General features: G+C 36.0%; 1 protein-coding gene across 6 annotated transcripts in view; it reads right to left on the reverse strand.

Moving 5' to 3' along the window:
* Window positions 1-15,596, reverse strand: part of ATP8A1 (ATPase phospholipid transporting 8A1) — a 216,589-nt gene that overhangs the window by 183,132 nt on the left and 17,861 nt on the right. For 3 of the 6 annotated variants that reach the window (XM_039845108.1, XM_039845112.1, XM_039845107.1), the window contains exons 2-5: window positions 8,538-8,597; window positions 7,522-7,636; window positions 6,190-6,289; window positions 4,820-4,918 (exon numbers count right to left, since the gene is read on the reverse strand). In XM_039845108.1, coding sequence (XP_039701042.1) covers window positions 4,820-4,918; window positions 6,190-6,289; window positions 7,522-7,636; window positions 8,538-8,597 — 374 coding nt within the window. Of the gene's footprint in view, window positions 1-4,819; window positions 4,919-6,189; window positions 6,290-7,521; window positions 7,637-8,537; window positions 8,598-15,596 lie in introns of those variants that run through there. The other 3 variants (XM_039845110.1, XM_039845109.1, XM_039845113.1) reach the window with 2 other exon arrangements.

Consider the following 15,596-nt stretch of genomic DNA (forward strand, 5'->3'; position numbering starts at 1 on the left):
GAGTTCTCCATCAATTTTAGAGTAATTTCAAGTAAATATATATCTCATTACTTACACATAAAAACAGGAAATCATATTATGTTAAGCTGTCCAAATCATCAAGAGTTAAAAGGCACTGGGGTAGGTAAGTCTTAGGTGTATCACCTGGAGGCAATTAGTACTATGGTTTATTCTAAAATTTTTAAAAACGTTTAACAGAATATAAAGGAAGGTTCGCTATAATATAAGCTCTGTTTCATTCACTGATACAAGAATGGTAGGCATTACTAGTCTTCATCAATACCCAGTTCTGCTCTACTTCAATGGATACTTTTACCTGTCACTAGTTCTAAAACTGGGCTGTAAGCAGACATGATGTGCACCATTTCTGGGCCCAAACATAGAAGAAATGAGATCTCCATTCTCCCTCCTCCTTTACTCCAGTGACCACCAACACTCCACACAGCAGAGCCCTGATTCTTCTGCGTCCCTATGTGACTTTAGGAACAACGGTGCCTCCTGCCCTCCTTCCCCAACAACAATTTGCGGTGTGTTTGAAACATAACAAACTTATGCTTAAGCCACTGACATTTGGGACACAATTATTCCTGCAGCAAAAGTTTAACATATTCTAATACATATGCTAATGAACGCCTGCCACCTAAGTACTGTTTCATATATTTTTGTTGAATGAACGAACAAACATATGTATTCATTATAACTACTGATAAAGATACTCTTTAACTATCTAAACTATTATTTTTTTCCTTTCTAGAAAGAGAATAATATTGCAAACTCTCTATCATCTTACATGTTGATATAAACTCCTCATTAAACCATTCTTACAGATCATTTTTAGTCCATTTCTTAACACTCATTTTATTAGAAAACTACTTCAAATGATACTATCATTACCCTACAATACTATTATTACATTGTTCAGAAACTGCCTGATTAGCTGCTTTCTAATAGTACCCAATTATTACATTATGCCAATAAGACTTTTGTTTTAAAAAAAAACAAACTTCTTGGATACCATTTTATTTACCATGTATTTTCATAGAGAGGGGTACTAGAAACCATAGCTAGAGAGCTTGTAGTTTTGCTAGGGAAAAAAGAAAAAAAAGATAGGAGAGGTAGTTTAGCACAATGATTAGGCTCTGGAGCCAAACTGCCTTATCTGAATTCTGACAGCCCCACTTAAATAGCTGTGTGACTATGAGCAAGTTATCTTACTCCTCTGTTCCTTCTCTCCCTCATCTGTAAAATGGGGATAATATCATTTATCTGTTAAAGGGTTGTTATAAGATTTAATAAGTATAAAGGACACAGAGCAAGCACATGGAATCTAGAAGCTCAATAACTTTTTATTATTATCGTTGGTGACTTGCCACAATAATACAAAGGAAGAGCACCAGACAGAATAGATATTCCAATTTCTCGAACAAGTCAGATGACCACTCTAAGACTCAGCTTCCCTACCTTTAAAATGGGGTTAATATCCAACTTTCAGTTATTGAAGGAATTAAATGAGAAAAACGTTTGCAAAAACAATAGCACAATGCCTAGTAAATAACAAATGCTCAATAAAAATTAGGTTAGAGGTTAGGGTCCAAGATGGTGGCGTAAGTGGACTCTGAACCCCACCCCTAACAAGTATACATCAAATGTACACCGATATTTAGAGCAAATCTTCCTAAGAGACAACTGTGAGTCAACTGAACAGCCTCTGCAGAGCAAGCAAGAGAGAGTGACCGCAAAAGAAGGTCGGGGAACCATGAGAGCTCTCTGGGATCTGAGGGAACAATCCAGGATGGAGGAACAGGTGAGTGCCACTGTTTACAATTCTCTTGAACATGGACAGTAGGCGGGAGCTCCATCTAGGTTTTCTGGCCCACCTGCAGGGTGCTGAAGCATGTCCCCAGCTACCCCTCCGGGAGCTAGACCCAGTAGAAATGGGAGAGTGTATAACGTGCATACAAGGGAATTGATCCAGCAGGTGCAGAAGGGTGCTGCTTCTGCACTGGGCTGCACAGACAAGGGACTCTACCACCTAAAGAGAGTGTGGAGCCAAAAAAAGGCTGTAGTACCCGCTTGCAGGGCTGCTTTGTCCAGAAAAGTGCAGAGATAGTGGGGTGCTACTGTGTGCTCATGTGGGGCTTGCCCTCCTAGAAAGAGTGGGGAGCTGACAAAATGCTGTGGTGCCAGCGTGCAGGACTGCCTGGTCCAGAGAGAGTGCAGGAATAGGGGGGCACTGCCGCATGTACGAGCCGGGCTGCCCCAGCCCCAGGAAAGTGTGGAGTTGGAGGGGCTATGAGGTGCCCACATGCAGGGCTACCCAGTGTAGAGTGAGTGCAAAAAAATAAACAATGTACAAAAATAAATTCAAAATGAGTTAAAGACATAAACATGTGGCCAGAAACCATAAAACCCCCAGAAGAAAACATAGGAAGTTAACTATATGACATCAGTCTAAGTAATATCTTTTGGATACATTTCCTTGAGCAAGGGAAACAAAAGCAAAAATAAACACATGGGACTACATCAAACTAAAAACCTTCTGCAGAGTAAAGGAAATCTTCAACAAAATGAAAAGGGAACCCACTGAATGAGAGAATATATTTGCAAGTGATATATCTGATAACGGGTTAGTATCCAAAATATATAAGAAATTCATATAACGCAATAAGAAAAAAATAATTTGATTAAAAAATAAGCAGAAGACATGAAAACATAATTCTCTAAAGAAAACATACAAATGGCCAACAGACATATGAGAAGGTTCTCAACATCACTAATTATCAGGGAACTGCAAGACAAAACCACAATGAGATACCACCTCACAGTAGTTGGAATGGCTATTATCAAAACGTCAACAAACATCTGTTGGTGAGGATGTGGGGAAAAGGGAACGCTTGTACACTGCTGGTGGGACTGCAAACTGTTGCATCCCCTATGGAAAACAGTATGGAGATTCTTCAAAAAACTGAAAACAGATATACCATACGACCCAGTAATTTCACTTCTGGGCATTTACACAAAGAAAATGAAAACACTAATTTGAAAAGATATATGCACCCCTATATTTACTGCAGCATTACTTAGAATAGCCAAGATATGGAAGCAACCTCAATGCCCACTGACAGATGAATGGATAAAGAAAATGTGACACACACACACACACAAATGAAATATTATACAGTAATAAAAAATAGAATCTTGCCATTTCCAACAACACAGATAGATCTAGAGAGTGTTATGATAAGTAAAATAAGTCAGGAAGAGAAAGGCAGATATCGTATGGTTTCACTTATATGTAGTATCTAACATAAAACAAAATAAAACCAGACTCATAGAAACAGAGCCCAAAGGGATGGTTCTCAGTGTGGACAGGGTGGAGGGACTAGTGAAAAGGGAAAGAAAATATAGTTAATACTATTGTGATAAGTTTGGATGGTTACAAGTGGTTACTAGAATTAGTGAGGTGATCACATTGCAAGGTATAAAAATGCTGAATCACTATATTGTATACCTGAAACAAATGTAACCAATATAAAATTATATACCAACTATATTTTTATAATTAAATTTTTAAAAAGTCAATTAAGAAAAGAAAATTAGGTTAAACAACAAAAGATAAGGCAGTATAAAAGGAAAAGAAAGACAAAATTGTAGTGAAGATCGACCCTTAGGGACTGCCAAATCCGACCATTATGTACAGAATAGTAAGTCTGTGTGGAACAATACAGGTGATAAGAGTCCCTGAAATTTTCCCCATCAAGTATGGAATTTCCAATCAAAAGGACTAGTGTTCCCCATCAAGTATGGAATTTCCAATCAAAAGGACTATGTTTTACACACAAGCACACACACATCACCTCTGTACTCTTAAAAGACACGTGGATGTTTCTGAGACTAAACAATCTCAAATGGATGTTGATCTAAATGGTCAGCTGATCCACGTCTAATGCATCTAGTGATGCTATGGCTCATATGTTCTTAATAAGATCCCAATTTGATTCCCCGCAGAAGTAATATTAATGTCTGTGCAACTTTAAATTGGAACTTTCTGAAGAATGTCTCAGCCTTTCCTTGCCTTACCATCTGACTTGCCTAAGGCTTGACAGAAGGTCCTTTCAGACAGGCAAAGTATTTAAGGGTCATAGGAAAAAAAATTGGCTTCTTTAACCAAGGTAGTTAAGATAACAGTTAAAACAGAGTAAAAACAAAGCCTAAATTTATTGGGGGTAATGTATTTTATAAAGAGGAAATTGACTTCTTTATTACTATGACAAAATAAAAATAGCAATCATGCCGTTACTTTCTTTTAATAAATATAAAAGAAAAGTAAACTTAGATACACTAAAATAAGATGAAAAAGAAATAAAGGTATTTAATTAGGTGAAAACTATGATATATAAATTTAAAAATTAAAAATACAAAAAAAAATTCTTTTACATTTATTCAGATAATTTGGAGATTATTCTGTTTAACTTGAAATCATGTTCAAACTGAAAATTGAGCGTCATTGAAAATAATATTCAAATATAGTTTTCTCTCTAAGCCAATTATTACATTCAATTAATTAATTCAATTAATTAATAAACTACATTAATAAACTATAAACATAAGAACACTGGAACATGAATTATACAATATTAATCACAGAGAAATCAGTAGGAATTAACTCCAGAGGTGGGAGCATATTCTATACACTTTTAAGTTGAATGGGCATTTTAAAAAGCCTGTGCCAAGAATAACTTAGTGAAGAAACTAATATGTAATTACATATTTTAAAAATTACAGTCACATTTATTCATGAAAAAAATTAAATACTTACAATATCTTCTATTATCTCTTTGATAGCTGCCACGGCTAAAATAAATAAGAGAGGAACCAGTGTTGTATAGCGACCTGTTGGTGACACATCAGGAATTTGCTATTTGAAGGAAAAAAAGGAAGAGAAATTCAGAGAACTAGCAAGTTTTCTTTTTAATATTTTTTCTTTTTCAATTATAGTTGGCATATAGTATTATATTAGTTTCAAGTGTACAACATAGTGATTAGACATTTATATAACTTATGAAGTGGTCACCGTGATAAATCTAGTACCCACCCGACACCATATATAGTTATTACCATCTTATTGACTTTATTTCTTATGCTTTCTTTACTTTACATCGCCTTCACTATTTTTTTATTGTCTGTATTTTTTATTATTATTAAGAATTATTGGGGTTACAATGATCAACAAAACCCAATAAGTTTCAACTGTACAATTTAACAATATGTCATATATATATTGCATTGTGTGTTCACCATTCATAGAGTTTACATTTAAAAACAACAAAGTCTTAGGGCCTTTTAAAATATGCCTCCTTGATTTTACTATCTTGGCAGACTAATACAAGGTGAGGCAATTTGCTCATATCCAATAAGTAGCTGGAAGAGCATATTAATTAGCTTCATGGTAGGTAAATAAATTACAGTATATCCATTCATGGGTAAATAAATTACAGTATATCCATATGTTCTAAATATCATTAGCAATTCCATCATTCCTAATGATATTTTAGAAACACAACGAATCACATGGGAAAATATCCACGTGTTATTATATAACTAAAACAGATTATAAAACATGTATTCTATGATCCCCCTTTTGTAAACTAAATCAATAAACAATGCTTGAAGGAGGAAAAAAAAAAAGAACAGAAGGATATACACCCAAATTTTAAGAGTACTGCCTCTGGGTGGTGGAAAAATGAGTTTTAAATTTTTTCTTTATGTTTTGTTATATTTTCTAATTCCTTTTACAATGAATGTATACTACTTTTTAATAAAATAACTTTTCTGATTACAAAGAGAAACAAGATTTAGTCATAATTCTTATTCTCTAAGGTTCAGAAGCAACGGTTTTTCTGTTACTAAAATAAGTTAATATTGTAAGAAAAAGTCTCATATCTCCCTTTAGCACTCAAATAAAGAGTCCTTCCCACATCAAATTTACAGAATGTTTAAATTAAACCTATAAAAATGAATCAAAAGGCTTAAAGAAGTAGTGAAACTACCTCTCATACAGGAGTTGAAAATATCCACCCAAACCAGCTTATATCTCTGTGTTCAGATAAGCTTCAGAAGCCTGGTCATGGGCTTAACAAAATATCTTAATATTTGATGCTTAACTAAGGTTTTGTAACATGGCCTTACCTGAAGCAGTGCAATAAAGAGAAAAAATGAATTGGCAGCTCTTCTGAACTGAGAGTAGAGAAATCTTGGGAGGAATGTGATGATGTTGTATTTTGCAGTGCTAGAAAACAAAAACAGAAAGAGGCATAAAACTTAATTACTCCACAATTAGCTCCCACATTCATAAAATTCTATTATCATCATATAAAAAATTAGATGATGAATACCCACATTCTGTTTCAAATTGGAAGAATATTACAAATGTTCATTAACCTAAATAAAAAGAAGTGAAAGGGACTGTCTAAATAAATAGTAAGAGTTTAATTTTCTGCATAATATCTTTTGTTCTCTTTGGCCAGTCACCTGTTTAACATTACTAAGAGTAGCCCACAAAGAAGAGCAATTTTAGTTAAGATAGTGTATAACATATTAATAGGAAATAAAATCTCGCAGAAAATAAAATCTCGCAGAAAAAAAAATCAGCATTTTAAACAGGATCAGAAGCTTTAAATAGAGATGCCTTCCCTGGATTACTTCAGAGAAGTGGAGAGTTTTCCAGGTTTCTGTCTGAATTTTCTTACAGCCCCTCTATGAACTTGGATAGGACTCCATACTAAACACACCAGGTAGGTCCACAGTCACCATTTAAGTCTTGGAAACATCCAGCCTTCCCCTTCATGCCACACTCTCCAAACTGTGAAGAGTTACTCTAGAATTTGAAGTTACATATATTAATTTTAAATGGGCATGTCTCAAATCTAGAAATCTTGCCACTGGAGATATACTGGGCTAGTATGGGGGTGGCTCACTTGCTTCCAGAGGCCATTTAGTGAATAGGGTTTATAAGAGAGATGCTTTTTATATTATCGTTGTAATGAAAATATAGCAGTAAGGTACTTCTTACATACCTCCATTCAACACCATACTAAAACCTGCAACAATCATAAGTCAATATTTAAAGAGTACTTAACTATTAAAAGGGGTTCTCGGAAAAGAACGGCAAAGATCTCTTTTAAAATGTAAAAACTTGTTAACCAAAAACAATAATTTATTGTTCTAGTACAGGTTTAAAACAAAAGTATAAGCAGCTTTCGCTATTCATACACTACATATAGAATTAGTAGAGTATGGCTGCTTATTTTTTCTGCAACTTCCCGCTTCCAGGATCTTATTAACATCTCCTCATTGGCTAGAAGACGGAAAAATAGCCAATTCACACAGGATCCTGTAAGCTCTCAAATATTAACCGATTTAATTGAAAGCTCTTTGCAAGCATCATCATTTTTGCTGAGAAATGGCCTACAGGGCTCTGCTGTGATTGCTAGTCCCACAGCATTCTTAAGCAGTTCCTACCTGACATGGTTATTGCAGAATTTTGTCAGCTGGGGCTGGTTGATGAATATAGTCCGTACTTCTTCCTGGTCAGCCAGTGAAGTCTTCTCAGAAACATCATCAGTTTTCTCATAACCTTAAAGAAAGATTGTCTTCTTACTTGATAAAAAACATTACAGTTTTTCATCCAGACCAAAAACACATTTCACAACTATTCCAGAATCTAAAATCTGTTATAAGCTACATGCATCTCCTTATTTGTGTTGTTTCTTTTATAATAAAAAGAAAAGTCCCCATTTCTAACATTTCTACTAAATTTAAAAGGCAGCATTATGTGAAGGTAATAATGTAAAATGAACCCATTTCAAAAACAGTAACATCAATTTTCAATTTTGCTCATCTTTCTCCCATACAATTACGTAGGAATGTGTCCAAAGTAACAAAAAGTTTTTAACTGGTTTACATTTGTTTTAGACAAGACTAACAAGATAGAGGTAATTTAGAATATAATTTTAAAATGTAAGTATATACATTTAATGCTTTTGTTTTTGCTTTGCTTTTTTCATTTCTGAAGACAGGAAAAAAAAAACATTAAGGTTTAAATAGGCAACCACCACAAACACCTAACTCACTATGATCATCTTACTCTTTCCACTAATTAGAATTTGTTACCTAACATTTTAAATTTCTTAAGATCCCTTCAAATTACCTCACAATCATTGTAACAATTCAATAGATTCAGGCCATTTCAACTGGGTAACACCATATTGCAAAGTTGACACACAATACTTTTAAAAATACATAGAAGTTCTAGAAGAACAGAAAAAAAAATGCTTAATTTACTGGATTCCATTAGCCCCTTAACCACTTCCTAGACTGGCACTCTATCTGAAATACCCATTTTTCTTCTTTTCTGCCCAGCCAAAGCCATTTCCTCCCATAAGGCCTACTAATATGGGGTCTCTTCTGAAGTATTCTATCATGCTAAAGTCAGTCAACTTCCTCTGTGCCTCCCGCATCTCCAGCTAAACACTTACCAGAAGGCTTTGTTACTGCCTGCTTATGAGTCAGTCTCCCCTTGCCAGAATGGGAACTCCCTGAGGATATAGATGGTGCATTACTCATCTTCCTAACACCAGTAAGAGAAGCAGCAGGTACTCAGTAAATGTATGCCAAATAAATAAATAAATACCAAAGGACAAAGGAGTGGTTATTGGCTGTTGTTTGTTTTTTTTTTTTTTTTTGAGGGCAAGCAACTGATTCTCCACCCACTGATAAGGACACTACAGAGAACCAAGTGCTGGTAACAAACTGTACAAGAAAAGCTTGCCTGTAGGGTTTTGTTGCTATATAAAACCAGAAAATCATTTAGGCTATCTACAAAGGTGGGGAACATGAACATGGGGGACCAGTGGGATAGGGAATAGTGAGTGCAGTGTGTGCAAGCGAATGCTAACAGGGCAATAAAGCTGAAACTCAGAAAAGGGGCAAGGTAAATAAAGACAGGTAAAAAGCACACAGGCTGGATCTTGGATGGCCTCTTATGCTTGTAAAGAAGTATGGACTGCATCCTCTGGTTAGCAGTGAGCCACTGAAGGCTTTCCAGGTAGATAGGCCAAGCAAGAGTCACATTTTAGACTCATCACTTTGGAGGTCACAAAGCTCCATGTTAAGTACTATGATAGTCATTTTAGTTTTAGACACATTAGCAGCTTCACTCATGGTCACATGGTTAATAATTATTTTTCACTACATCATGTTTTAGAAAACACAAGCTTTCCCCCTACTTTTTTAAGGAGAAAAGCTATGCCTCTTTGGATTTGTTTAATAATTTAGAGAGACCATTCACATGTCATTAAAGTTCACAAGTAACTTTAATCCACCTATCTTGACTCCTAAGGGCTACTGAGAACAAAGCCAGCTTGTGTGTCATCTCCTAACAGGACGCACAGTGGGGACAAGTGAGGCCATGAATCTAGCAATAGTTCTTATGGAGTCTTCCTAGATGGTGGGGCCCATTCAGAGCCTTCTTTGTCCTTAAGTCATGCAAAAGGTCTCAGTTACTGAACGTGCTACAAAAAGATAGAAGTTTGTATTACCAAATAAGAATATACAAGCAACATTCTCCTGGTGACCATTTCAGCTTCCAGAAATAATTTTCTTTATTGAGAAAGCAAAGGATGATGACAAGTCAGCATCCTAATCAGGGCCCTGAAGTGAACACGTGTTTGTCTTCACCTAACAGTGTTTGATATTAAACCCTCTTACCGGTTATGTGGCAAGCTCTGGTTCTTCCACTGATTATTTATGTGACCCTGAGCAAACCACTTATTCTCTGGGAGTTATTTTCTTTTCTTATAAAATGAGGAAGGTAGATTAATAATTTGACTTTCTCTTCCAGCTTCAAAGTTCTATGAAATTAGTAGCCACTGGGCACCATGAGAAAAGACAACACCTCCTTTGTTCAGAAAAACAAGAAAATTTAAATACAACAACAAAATTTCCCTCCTGAATCAGATGTTTCATTGCAACAGCTGCCTGACATAATCTGCAGCCAGAACTCTGTCACAAAGCCAAATGGAGCTTTGTGATCACAGCTAAATTTCCACATTTGAAAAGGTAAGTAGTGACTATATAATCTGTTGCCAACAACTACTGTACCTGGCACCCAGCTATTGACGAGTGACTGGTCACTGAGTATGATGACATATAGTCTTCCTTCTCCCTCCGCCTAGATTCATGATCACATGCCTATATGCACACAGTATAATGTAACAGGGAAGAAAAAAGCTCAACAGTTATTTCATTGAAAGGCTTTTAGTCCTTTCATACAATTACAACAGAATTATTATCTCTGAAAATTTCCATTTCTCATGACAAATATCATGACCCAATCAGTAAAACCCACTGATCATTAGTTCATTCACTCATTCAACATAAGTGAACATAAGCGCCTACTCTGTGCCAGCTATTTTTTCAAAAACGCTGCAAAAACAGCAGAAAATAAGATAAGGCTCCTTCTTCTCAGAGATTATTTTCCAGTGAGCAAAATAATTACAGATCATGGTAAGTGTGATGAAGAAAATAAAACAAGTGATTTACAGAGAACTCTGCGCTACCATTTCATTATCTATATATGGAGATAATAGTACCTACTTCAAAAGGAGAAGTGAAGACCTGGTGAATTGACAAATGTAGAGAACACACATATGATGCCTAGCACATAGTAAGAGCTCAATAAATGTTAACTGTAATCACTGTGTTGCTGTTATCACTACTGCTATTGCTACTTTATACCAATGACAAGGGAAAGCCTCTCCAAGGAGACACTGAGTTGAGACCTCCATGAGGACCTCAATAAAGAAAGATAAGGAACAGTTTAAACTCACTGGGGAAGAGCAGGAATAAATGTCTGGTAAGAATGAGCTTGGCATTTCCAGGAAAATGAGGACTAGTAATAGGAATAGGGGGAGCATCAAACAGAATAGGTAGAGCCAGATTGGGAGAAACAATAAAAAACCTGAATTTTTGTTCTTTAATGTGACAGGAATCCACTGAGAAGTTTTAGGCTGGAAGATCATTTTGAGGAGACTGTGACAATCCAGGTAAAAGATGATGGGGCCTGGGTGAGACTGTGGTGACAGAACTGAAAAGAAGTGGATGTATATGTGATATTTTTTTGAAGGTAGAGCTGGTCTGACCCTCATAGCCAATCCATGTCTCTCATCATTCAACCATTATATGATGGCACATATACCCACTGCCTGATGCTCCTCTAAGTAAAAGCCCAAGACTTGAAAGAAACCGAGGATTTTAAATACAACAAATGGTTAACCTCTTATAGAATTCTCTTTACATCCAAACAACCCTATCCTTAGATGTCATGTATTTTTTTCCTCATTATAATACTGTAATCAATATCATTGAGAACAAAGGGTATAATCGAGGAAGGCATTAGAGTCGATACTGGAAACACAGACCATGGACTAAGAGAGACAAGTTAGGCCCATCAGTTATGAGCTATGATAACTTTAGATAAATTATTTAACTCTGGCTGCCTACTTTCTTTCACAGGTCTTTAAGTAGATTAAATGAGGTAACGCATGTGTAAAGCACTTGGGACAGTCAGTGCCTAACTCCTCCTGCAAGGGCAAACATTCTAGCTATTTTTATTTTTGAAATCAGAAAGGGCAGACTGTGGAGAAAAAGGAATAGGCTTTGTAGTCGGATCTGTGTTTAAATTTGGATTATGGCACTTCTACGTAACACTGGGCAAATTATTTTGTTCTGCGCCTCAGCTTCTTTATGCATAAAATAGGATTAATATGAGGATTAAATGACATGTTAGCGATGTAGCACAATACTTGTCACTCAATCAGTTCCTGTCACTCAATTCTCCCCAGAGGTTATAAAGTTAATCTCCCCTTCAAAATTCTTGAGATGAGAAAAACAAGTCTTAGAAACACTAATGTAGTAATTAACATTTTTTAGAAATTTGTATATTATTTAATTAAAGTTGTGATCAGTGAAAGAATCTAGAGGAAAATAACAGGTTTTAATCTACATTATATAAATTAATATTAAATAAGTACGTGTTGTCCTCAAAATTGTCATCTGTACAGGGGTTATGCAACAGAAAAGCAGGGGTGGCTAGGTAGGAGGGCTAAGAGAACAAGATACAAAATCATTCTGTTGCCTGGTAATATGGTTATAGAACCATTACGTTTTTGCAGACTCAACTTTATAGCAATTACAAGTAAGGCTGTAATTGGAATCAGAATATCTATATTAACTCCTAAATATATTCAGGAGAATCCAATTATACATCCTTTTTACTCAATGGCATCCAATATTAGACACTAAAAAGACCACATCAATTGCTCGCATTTCTTGACCTAGAATGAGGTCAATTACACACACAGCCATGCTTGCAACAGTTATAGAATTTAATAAAAGAATATTAACTGGAAAACTAGCCAAAGACTTAAAGGGCACAAATGCAGAACTTAGGTGTGATTAAAGGTAGGTGCTAGTTAGTAGGAAATTATGAACTTTTACCCAAAGGTTAAATATATTTTTATTTTGTTCTCTGGGAAAAAATAATAATTAAAATTCATCATCTAATATATATATATTTTTTTACTCAAGTTTCTGGAACAAAACAATCTCCAGCTGAATAATTTCGACATTTGTATTTTATTTATTTTGTTTTTAGTGACATGTATATATTTCATTTAATTAGAAATCTAGAAGCAGTTACCAGAACTACATAAGAGATTTGAAATCTCATGTTTTGCACTGTTGGAGCAGCTCAGTCATTTCAAATATTTGATTGTGAACCTGCCAGCAGCTGTTCAGATTGAGAGGGTACAAAAGGAAGGAACCACCACTCTGCAAACAATGAACAAGTTGCTTTAAAGGTTAAGACTTATATACTACTACAGTTTCAAATACGCTATTGAGGAAATCAAATAATTCTAAAAGCATGGAAATTAAACAGAAACTATTCAGCAACATGTCTCAAATTTCTAGACCATGACTGCAATAGCCAGAGGGGAAATGATATTTTCATTTGCATCCATATACTGTCCTGTACAGAATATTGATTCAGGCTCTATGCAGGGGACATCTGCTGCTCATTCCAGATAAGAGTCTGCTTCACCTCAAAACAGTCCTTTGGTTTTCTTTGGAGAACTCCGCTTCCCCAACTGTAGGCAGTCTTGAGGGACTGATCCATGAAGATATCATTCCCCTTTCTGACTTAAAGATGGGTGCATGGTCCATGCTAAGCTAATCAGAGTCAATCTGCAGTCTGGACATATGAAAGGGCTGAGCACAGATAAGATGGATTCTGTGGCATCCTAAAGTAAACTGTCCATTATTTAAACTGCCTGGATCATCCTTGACCTTCCTGGAAAGCTTTTCATTTGATTCTGGGAACTACTCCATTTACTTAAAGACTATGTTTGGCTTCTATATTATGGAATTTTAGTGGAGGTAGTTCAGTCCTCTGCTGGAAGCCAAGTCCTGTCCCAATGCCCATCTAATGTAGCCAGGCACAGACAATGTACCTGGACCTGGCTAGTCTTCTTCAAGGTGAACTCTGTTCTCTGTGCCCCAATCACTAGCTAGCTTTTCTGTTCTGCATGGAATGATGACAGAACCACAAGGCAACTTCCCTGCTCCCCAAATCACCAAGCTGCCTGGAACCTTCCCTAGCAGGCCCTACTTGCTAGATCCGATCTCCTCTGACATGAACAGCTTCCCAGCCTTGCATCCAGCACGTTCCGGGATAACTATGGGTTGCGGCCCTAAGGAACTTACACAACAGCCAAAAACCTTTCCACATCTCTAGCTTCCTCTTTCACCCTCTTGTTCATGCAATCGTGACGCATCTAAGTTTTAACATCTAAGTTATAATAAATGAATACCCACTTACCCTGATGATGTAAACCATGATTATTGCTTCAAAAATTGATTGTTTTTCATCTTACAAAAAAGTGAACTTTTTAAAATAAAGAACTGTTCTCAAAATGATGAAGATGAGGACATTTTGCTTCTCATATGGAGACTTGCTTATGGTTAGCAAGCCAGTGAGTGCTGGAGTCAGGACAATATTTGGAAATCGATAAAGTCCAGCCCAGATCTATAGCTTTAACACTGATTGGACGTATCCATTCACTCAACAATTAAGCTTGACCTTATTTCTCCTCTGCTGGCCCCATTCTACCTCAACATAGTTTTTCCAACCACAACCCTCTCTTACTCTTGTGGCCTTGTCAGATGTTACTTAGATGTCAAAGCATCCTCCCTGACCATTATTTGTTGAAGGGTCACCTACAAAAGTTTTGAATATATAGTGGTCTTTTAACCACTCCAATATTAATCTTTTGACCTATATACTTAGGTACATAGCAACTGACAATATTAATAATAGATGTTACAGATATACATAACTTGTGCACTGAGGACAGGCATAAGTGTACATGTAGGTTACTCTAATATGGGTAAGTAACATAATACATCAGGGAAATTCCTTGTATGCAATAAATGTTTACTAAAATTTCTATTTTAATATCAGGCATACGAAAATTCCTAGAACTTTATAGTCTTATCCCCATCTTGACACCCACTAACATATTTTCCTATCAGGACCCGTCATTACCATATATGCATGGTAAATGATCTTTTTCTTTAAGTGTCTTTGTGAGAACGGATATAAAAATAAACAAGTGTGAAAACATCAACAGTATTTCTTATCTAAAACAGGAAAATATAATGGCTTAACACTTCCTGAACTCATGTTGAACTGCAGCAAACTCCAAAAGCAGTACTACGAATTCTAAGTGGCAGACACTGAACAATGTATTCCTGACATCCCGACCCGAGGAAAGGCTATCCTTAAGCAGTATTACATGGAAATGTATGGCATGCCTAGTGTTGTGCCTCACACATAGTAGGCACTAAATTTCCTTGGCTGCCAGCCAGCCTTGGATATTAACCCAGAAAAATAATCACCTTGGATATGCTGAGTTGCTGAAAATAGTAACTGAAAACATTTATTTATGCCAAATCATGCTTATCAAGAAAAGGAAGAACAATCAAAAATGAAAAGAATTTAATGATATTGCCTTGGGAATGATCATCCCATAGATCATTTGGTCAGACAGAAGAAATAAATAGTATGCTCCCCATATACATTTAAAAATTGGCACAGAAACACACTGCACTAGCAATGAGGGGTTTTGACTACCAGACATCTACCAGGCAGCTCGTAGAAGTCTCGATTAATTAAAAGCATCATTAACTTGTCTTGGAATCGAATTCATTCAGGAAACAAGATGAAGAATTGCTACTATGTACTGAATTCTAATCAATGCAAAAATGATAAAGTAGTAATAATATGAACAGAACCCGAAGAACAGTCAAGTGAACTGTCACTACTCATAGAAGAACCACGGTGAATGAGACAGGTGCCAAAGCTGAAGATAAGAAACTAAGGTCTCAGTGTTCTAAAAAGGAAAGACAATGGATCCTGTACCTTATAAACTACTGTGTATGAAAATGGTGGTCTAGAGATATGCTTTCAAAGTTCA

This window comes from Pteropus medius, unplaced genomic scaffold (genome assembly GCF_902729225.1).
Source record: "Pteropus medius unplaced genomic scaffold, Ma_sr-lr_union100, whole genome shotgun sequence".
NCBI classification, from domain to species: Eukaryota; Metazoa; Chordata; class Mammalia; order Chiroptera; family Pteropodidae; genus Pteropus; species Pteropus medius.